At 38.3% G+C, this 9,188-nt stretch overlaps 1 protein-coding gene across 1 annotated transcript in view; it reads right to left on the bottom strand.

Annotated features, from left to right (window-relative positions):
* The window catches only part of LOC121947826 (transcription factor COE3-like), a 178,034-nt gene that overhangs the window by 141,941 nt on the left and 26,905 nt on the right, over window positions 1–9,188 (bottom strand). The window contains exons 3-4 of the mRNA XM_042492963.1: window positions 6,483–6,546; window positions 3,681–3,736 (exon numbers count right to left, since the gene is read on the bottom strand). Of these exons, the coding sequence (XP_042348897.1) occupies window positions 3,681–3,736; window positions 6,483–6,546 (120 nt within the window). The remainder of the gene's footprint in view (window positions 1–3,680; window positions 3,737–6,482; window positions 6,547–9,188) is intronic.

The following is a 9,188-nucleotide window of genomic DNA, read 5'->3' as shown; positions in this document are numbered from 1 at the left end:
TTTTTGTGTAAAAATGTTTTGTTAAACTGAGGACATTTTGGAGTTGTTTTGTTCAATTTTATAAATAAATAAGAATATTTTTTTCAAGGGAAGACAAGTTATTAAAGTAGATATTTTGGAAAGAGCGCAATTTTTTGATAATGACATTTTTCGGAAAACATCTTTTGGGAAGTAGGGACAACTCTGGAAAGTTAAAATTGAGGACATTTTGCAACACAAAGAGATTTTTAGCAAGTGACATAAAAATTGAGGATATTCTACTGAAAGTGTGGACATTTTTTGAAAAGTGAGGACATTTTAGAAGGTTAAGGACATATATTATATCAATATTAAACAAAAAATCAGAAAATGAGGATGGTAACTTTGAACAGTACAAAAAATTCCTAAAATAAATCTAAATTTTGCAAAACATCCCACCTTTCTAAAAAAAAAAAAACGAAATCAATTTTTGTAAAGCACATTTGTCTTCATTTTTTTTAAATGCAGTTTGAGAGTTAGAGTTAGAGAGAGACTTTATTTTTGGGCTCATGTTAGAATAAAGTTCGACTTTATGGAGAATAAACACGCGTGTTCTCCGAGTTTGGCTGAGCGTGTGCAGACTGATGCAGTTCTGCTTTCAGTGAGTCTCAGATTTGTTTCTTCTACAACTTTTCGTTTGCTGCTCACAAATATTTTTTTAGATGTGACAGCCGAAGTCACACTGAGCCCCTCAGCCTCTCGGTGTGATGTAACTCGCTGTATAAAAGTTGTGATGGCGCTGACGGCGTCGCTCTGCAGTCCAATCTGCATTAATTCAGCCGCCTCTCGCTCTGACAATCCCACGGACGAGGGGGCCCCTAACAGGCCCTCGACGGGGTCTTATCGATCCGCGGGGACTCCTGCCGACCCGTCTGTCAGGTCTGACCATCAACCAATGGGGTGTCATGTAGTGGGAGGTGAAGGTGGAGACGTGTGTGTGTGGGGGGGGGGGGGGCTGTCATGGAGGGGGAGATGTCAGGATTATTGTCTCCAGTGTGCCGTCGCTGCGCCACATTAGGGCCTATTGATCGGTTTCCATGGCTGACGCTTTGTCGAGGAGCCGCTTGGTACATCGATCGGTGACATGCCGACAGGGCCGACCAGGTGGGGGGGCTGTGGAGAATGGAGGAGGGGGGGGAGGAAAGGAAAGGGGGGTGTAGCTGCGAGGACGGGTGGAGGATTAAACAGGTGTTTGGAAATGATCTATGTTTGGAAGAATGTTTCACGACTACTTTTCTGAATTTCTGCGCAAAACTGGCCTGCCAGCCCTCAGGGGTCACAACATCTCCAGCCTGACTGTGTCAGTCGTCTTTTATTTTGTTGATCAGTCCTGTATACTCGGCATCTAACGCTCGTCTGTCAGAGTCCCGGATCCCTCCTGAAGTTTCTGTTGTTATAGCTTATTGAGAGGGGGTTTCTCCTTATTTAGTCAAACTCCGGACTGATTTTTAACTGTGACTGTTTTTAAATTGTTTTGATTGACTCATTGTTGCATTATCTTGCATTTTTTCTAATTTATTATTTTTTAGAAATTATTTCATTTATTTTATTTACAATAACTGATATTGTACATTTTAAATGTAAGCTGTAATCTTGTTTTTTTTCCCTAATTGTATGATTATTAATTCAACTGAATGTTGATTTGATGTTTATTGTTTGTTCCTTAATTTTTTCTTATTTTAAATGTTTTAAACAAATATCCTGTCATGAGTTTTTAGATCTTAAAAACACAAGGGACATTTAGATTTTTTTTTGCACTTAAGTATTAATTTTTTTATGAATTTAGCACACGACTGTGCAGGTAAAATACAGAATTAATGTTCACATATTAATACTCTTATGGAAAAACATTAAAGGTATAAATTAAACTTAAAATTCATAAAGCTGCTGACAATTTAATGTCAAAGCCTTTACAATCTTATTATTTTCTAATTTTAAGTTTTAAGTAGATGTTATAAACAAAAGGAACATTTAAATTATTGTTTTCAGATGAATATTTTGATATTTGGTGTGAGGAAAAGGAGGATCTGGAGCTGAGCGGACTCCAGGAATGAAGCCTGGAGGTCGGCTGGCAGAATCGACTGGAATTTGGAAATATTTTAGGGGGTTTTTCTTGGCACAGAAAGCTTTCACAGGTTCAAATCCCACACGGGGGTTCTGAGTGAGTGAAAACCGGAAAAGTGGGAGTCGGCTAAAGACCGAGCTACACAGCTGGAAAGGAAAACACATCAGCGCTGCAAGAGTTTAGGAAAGTAAAAGGAGCGAAGAGGAGGAAGAGGAGGAAGAGGAGGAGGTGTGAGAGTTAGACTAAGGGTTTGAGGGGATTCTTCGAGTGAAGGGGAGTTTTTTGGAGTTAGTTAAAGTTTGAAGAAGGAGTCTGTACATTTTGGGGGGTTAACAGAGGGCCTTAAAGACTGCAGAACGTTCTGTAGTTAGAAGCAGGATCCATTTGTGTTTCGTAATTGGACTTTTGAGTATTGTGAAGTTGATTTGACTTAAAAAGATCTGGGAAACCAATTGCCTTGATAAATGTAAGTAAATACATCCACTAATCTTAATTCATGTTTACTTTATATCTAATTGTTAGGTTTACTTAGCATGTATTAATATTTACTTAATTTTGTGAAGTTGTCAACTTAGAAGTGAAAAGTTTAAAGAAATCAGCAACTTTAGCAACGCGTGTTTTCTGTGCTTTATATCTGTATTCTTCTGGTTGGTTTTCTTAAACATGTATAACAGAGCCCCCAGATCTTCTAACTTCGCCGTTCGCCAAATCCTCTTTGTTATGATCAGTTAAGTCAGACTGTGTTAAGTCAGTTAAGTCAGAGTGCAGTAACTTAGTTTACTTAAGTTGCTAATACTCAGAAAGAGTCCTTTTTAAGTTGCAACAACTTCACAAAATGAAGTAACTACAGCTAAATTTCAAGTAAACCTTACACTAGATATAAAGGAAACATAAATAAAGACTATTTGTAATATTTACTTTCCTATTTCAAGGTACTAAGAAGATTAGTTTGAGTAAGATAAACTTGTCAGATTTTGCAGTGTTGTTTCACAGAGAATTTCTGGGTTTTAGTGGGAGTCACATGCTGGAAGTATTGACCAAAAAATCAGCTAAGACTCAAACGCTATAAAACACATTCATCAGAGAGCTTTAGATGTTTACCGTTTGTAACCTGAATTGACATCATTTTTGTTGTGGTGCCTTTCAAAAGCATTAAAACCTTTGAAACGTAAGCAAATTGGTTGAATTTCTTTGAGGAACAGAGGCAATGAGCAATTTGGCAAGAAAGACCTCAAGAATAGGTGACAAGAAAATTACCTGAAGGTAAATTTTAAAAAGAGAAAGACAGAGCAAGATAATATTACAAAACTAACCAAAAAAATCACTTTTAAGCATTTTTTCGTTTAGCATTTAACTAATCTTCTTGTCAACTTTTTCTTATTAAGTTGCTCCTTGGCTTCTTGTCATGTTTTCGAAAAGAAAAATCTAGGTTTCAAAGGGTTAAATGAGCTGCAAATGGTTTAGAAGGGAGTATTTTATTTAGTATTTGTCATTTAGTATTTAATTTTAAGATTTTTTATTTTTCCTGCAGATAATTATAGATGTGTTTCTAAAAATATGGATCTGAAATATGAATTTTTGGAGCGTATTTTCTCACCTGTTTGGTCATTGAGTCTATCAGCCGAACATAAAGATCCTGTTCTGTCCTGATGCCTGGAAAAAAAAAACCACAAAAACACGCACATAAGTCCACTGAAACACAAACGCTGGCGTCATAATTATGTGTGAGTCTGAGCAGAATTGACTGCCTGATGACACATTTATACCCACCAACATACATACATGCATTAGCCTGTTATGCTAATTTCATCTCAGTGTGCAAAAAGGCAAAAAGAAAGGAAAGAAGAGATTCCTAATAATGTTCTGTAAATGAATTCTGTTATTATTTATGTCCCGGTTGTGTATTTATGTTTTCTGTAGCTCTTGTCATCTCGTCCCGGCTACGCTAACACCCCCCTCAGCAAAAACAAACATTAGCGCGGCTCCAGAGCTGTTTATTATTTATAGGCCACGCCGCCTTTAACTGCCGAGCTCCCTCCCTCCCGCCCCTCCGCAACCCTGCCGCCTTTTTTTCCTCAAGGATAACAAGGAATCCTCATTCTCCGACAAATTAAATATCAATCAGGATTGCTTGTCTTTTATTAGCTATGCATCCGAGCGTAAATGTGACACAAACACGACATGGGGTGGAGGAAGGCAAATTGCAGGGAACACCTGTTAGCGGCGGAGTCGCTCTAATTGTATTCGATGCTGTGGGGTTGTTTTTTTTCTTCTTCTTCTTGTTGTGCGGGGCCGTTTGCTCGCAGCTTCCTGTGCTTTCTAATTGACATGATTCACTCCTCGCTCTGCGCTCTGAGTGCTGTGCAGTCGGCAGCCTAAATGGCGGCTATCCGTCCCGGGTTGCAGATGAGGTCAATTACCTCCGTACGATGCTAATCCGACGACGCCGACTCATATTAGAGTGATTTATCCCCCTTTGGAAGAAAACGCTCTTTTATGTCCCACTTTATCTGGTGTTTCTGCAGGGGTCTGAGAACATTACGGCCGTCCTCCTCCTGCAGCTCTGGACTGGAGCCAGCGCCGAGCCGAGCTGTGTGTTTTGAATCAGCAAAAGATCCCTCCACTTTCCCCCCAATGGACAAAACAGAGTTCAGGTTTGGGTGGTTGTCAGATATTCCAGATGTCTGTTTCTCTGTGTGTGTGTGTGTGTGTGTGTGTGTGTGTGTGTGTGTGTGTGTGTGTGTGTGTGTGTGTGTGACGAAAAAAAAAACTTTTTCCAGCCGCCTCACAGTCTTAAAAAACTGCACAGTTCACTTCCACTATAAGTCTGCTGAGGTGATCTTTAATATAAATTCCTTCTCCCACAAAATTTCGGAGCTCTAATTCATGCAGGAAAGTTCGACTGCAAACCGACGCAGACAGTTTCACCTGTGGGAGCGCGAGCAGTCATTACCTCCACTTCATCAATCAATACCAAACACACCCGAACAAAGACTCACCTGACCTACACAAGTGCCATTTAAAACAAGGAGAAATTCAGATTTAATTTCATGCTGTCAATCAGAGTGTGTTACCGCGACTGTGAGCGGATCGGAGGGATGAAAATCTTGCTGAATATTTGTGCATATTCTGCTAATTTACTTCACGTTTACTGGCAGCATTTACCGCATCCCAAAGGGTGTGACGTCTTTATACTTATCGGGAGTCATTTAGCTCTTTATGCTGTAGGATCATGTAACATTTAAGAGTAATTTAAAATTGTACATTTTGTTATAGGCTGACCCTCACAGGTGGGTTTCCATTACAGATTTGCGCAAAACTCGAAACTATTTTCGAAATGTCCATAAAACACAACTGCGAGATGACTGCGTTTCCACTGAGTGATGTTCTGCAACTTCTGCGCAGATGTTTAAACCATTAGCAGCTTTATTTCTATTGCAGTCACCACACCAGCCGTCGTTATGATGCTTGTTTAGTTTATTTGATATGTTGGTTGCCCATCAGTTTCTTCTGGTGCTGCTGGACACAATATTTGTGATTTTTCTGATAATGGAAATTCATTTTCATTATGAATTATTGTCTTTTATTGTGATTTGTGACAAAATCATACATCAGCACATCCCTTACCTGCACTTTATGCATTATGCCTACTGTAACTGTAGCACGTTAGATCAGTAAATATCTTAGCGTAACCAAATCTACCTCTTACTGTTTATCCTATATATTTAACTATATATTAGTGTTGATTCTGTACATTACTCTGCACTTCAGAGCTTTTTGCACTCCTGGTTTGATGCTAAACTTCACTGTCTCAGCATTTTAACTCTCTGCTACAACAATAAAATTCAAACTAATTGGGCAACAACAACCAGTAGGGATGTACCGATGCATCGCGATGCAGTCAAAAATCATTAAAAAATATATAAGCTTTAAATTGGCGAGAGGAAAAATGGACCTTGATACTCTTTTTCAACTTCCTATGTCATGTCCGGGACAAAAGACAGCTCGCCAGCGTAAATAAGACAAAGCAAGGGCTCCGCGACAGGCGATATTGAAAGAGAAGATGCACCCTCCGGTTTCAAATCCGAAGTGTGGCGGCATTTAAGCTCCCTCAAGTCAGAGAATAACAAAGGGCGAGAAGATAACAGAAAAGACAAAAACAGTCTGCAAATATTGCAAGAGAGTGTTGAACTAAACAAATAGTACAACTAACATGATGCAGCAAGTGAACCGGCATCATGGTGAGGAGCTCCGGTCAGCCCCACCTATGCACGTGACTCCTTAACAACGACTACACGGCCGAACCATGATTTTGGCTCCACTGCTCTGAGGTCAGTTAAATTGCGTGTATGTGATACAGATATTATACTTATATTGTAATACTTTGATGTTTTCTGACCGTTGCTGTAGAGGAGCTGTAGCCTGTAGTGGATCCCGTTGTTGGTCTTCTCTCCGTTGTACTCCTGTCACACAAACACACAGACACACACACTTTACACACACGGGTCACTGCGATGAAGGTGTGATAAAACATTTACAGTCATCCAGCAGCAGCAGGCTGTGATGCAGCGCTCAGCAGGCGGCTGCAGGCCTCGCAGTCAGAGCTGTTCCTGTGAAAGTCAAACATGTGTACATGTACACACCGCAGTACTGGAAAAAACCTCACTCCTATCAAGCACTTTGTGTCCGTCTGTCAAGAATTAAAGCACAATTCTGCCAAAAAGCATGACAAAAAGAACGACAAATTTAAATTATGACACATAAGACCAAAGTTTGACTGAAACTGCTGGCCATGGAGTCTCTCTACCAACAACTACCTCATTTATGAAGGAAAAAATTAATTATAAATTGACTTTTTAAATCATAATTATAGTGAGAAGAGAACATTTTCACCTACTGAGCTACAAAGTCTAAATTTCGAATTTTTAAGTAATAATTGTGACACATTGAACTAAAACAGTGAGATTATTTTAGTTAAAACAAGGCATACACTGACATAAACAGGGTCAGAAATAGGCAACACAAAGGGAACACTTTGACTTTTTGTGCAAAAAAAAAAACATTCTTTTCTCTCAATGTTATCTTTTATTTTTGACTTAGAAATCACCTATTTGTCTTTCTATTTATATAATCTGGACAAAAATGATAATTTTAACTTCAAAAATTCAATTTTTTAAACCAATATCTTGTGTATCTTGTGCATAAATATTTTTCATTATTTTTGTCATTACTGTATTTTTACTGTTATTGAGTTGTTTTTTTATTACTTCAGAATATTTCATTTAAATTTATCATTAATATTTATATTATTTATGATATTTTTATTTATTAATACATATTTGTACTGTTGATATTGTCTGATTTTATTTAATTTCAGTCTTGAAATGTTTTTTAAGCACTTTGTAACTTTGTTCTGAGTGCAGAATACCTAAAACTTACTGTTAAAAATAAGTTTAATATTATTATATTCAATATATTCTCCCTTTTCCAAGCAGGAATGCTCCGCCATATCAAATCCTTATTATTTTATTATTTTTGTGCCTTGGGAAATTTGTCTTAGACTTAAAGGCTGCCATACAAAATAAAATAAAATAAAATACAAAAGCATGCGGAGAAATGTTTTATAAGTTGTCAACTCGTTTAAAGTATTTTCTAAAATCAAGTTTTATTTTTCAGTTCAGTTTGACAACATTACTATTCCTATAATTGGAATTATTGGTAAATATGACAAAGCAGTGGGCTCATATTAACTGCTGGGTGACAGCTACTGTGACCTTTGACCTCTGACCCACTATAAGCAGGTGGTGATGTGAATCTTGGCATGAAGACAACCCTCCCTCTCTCTCTCTCTCTCTTGTCTGTTATCACTTAAATAACACCGGTGATGGGAAAAGTACCTGAAAAATTGTACTTAAGTAAATTTACTTAGTTACATTCCACCACTGAATAACGCTGAAAAACAACATTAACATGCAACATGTACACTGACGCAGTTATTAGTGGCTGAAGTTATTGTCTTTTTAAATTCTCTGATACTCACTAGATTTTCAGATTAAAGTGTAATTTTATCTTCAGCTCTAAACTTCAGAGGGAGGCCTGTGGATTCAGTCTTTCATGTTTCAGAGAGATCACTTCAGACCGGAGGAATGATCACAGACACCATGTGAGAGCCGTGTTAGGATAAGAGCCCAAAATATCTGAGCGTTTCCTTTATTCGGCGTCTCCTCTTCATGTCTCTTTTACAGTTTCTCTTCTCTCTTGACCCCCTCTCACCCCTTCTTGTCTCCTCTCCTTCTTCTCCTCCTCTTTTTTTTTATTTTCAGCCTCTATTCCCCTTTTATTTCGGCTCTCTCCCCCTTTCAGCCTCCGTCAGTCGGCCGCTCAGTGCCAACTGTGCCTGGGAGTGTTGGCTCAGTCCCAGTGTGTGTGTGTGTGTGTGTGTGTGTGTGTGTGTGTGTGTGTGTGTGTGTGTGTGTGTGTGTGTGTGTGTGTGTGTTGGGGGATATCAGGGTGAGAGACTAGAGGTCAAAGCAGAGGTGAGGTGAGTGAGTGGGTGGAGTGGAGGGGAGGATTTTGGTGCCAGCTGGCAGCCGATCAAACACCAAACACTCCTCAACCTGTCTGGATATTATTCTTATTTATTATTATTATTATTATTAGTGTTAAGTAGTCATGTGTATACTGTACTTTGTATGGTGAAACTCAAAATGTAGTGTTGTTTCAAGCCAACAATGTGTAGTCCGTCTCTAAACATTGTCTTACTTCGTGTCTGCGTCTGTCAGCTCCAAGCTTATTGGTTCCTGCTGAAAATCTATTAAAACACAAATCTATGGTTTCATTTTTGGCTCAACTTAAGAGATAACTGATTTTTATGACTAATATTGGAGTTACTCTATATAAATTACACTTAAGGCTTGCATTTATAGTCTAGATAATTTTAAATAAGACGTGTTTGTATCATAATCACAAATATATATATAGGTTTACTATTTTAAGGTTTAGGCAACAAAAAGTGGTTAAAAAAAAAGGGTGAAGAGTTTTTGGGGGTTTTTTTCAAACAGAAGAAGACAGTGTATTTGTCTGGGACTATTTTCAGCAGAGGGTT

This window comes from Plectropomus leopardus, chromosome 9 (assembly GCF_008729295.1).
Source record: "Plectropomus leopardus isolate mb chromosome 9, YSFRI_Pleo_2.0, whole genome shotgun sequence".
NCBI lineage: Eukaryota > Metazoa > Chordata > Actinopteri > Perciformes > Serranidae > Plectropomus > Plectropomus leopardus.
The sequence above is the reverse complement of the archived record's forward strand: the minus strand, read 5'-3'. Positions and strand labels throughout refer to the sequence as shown.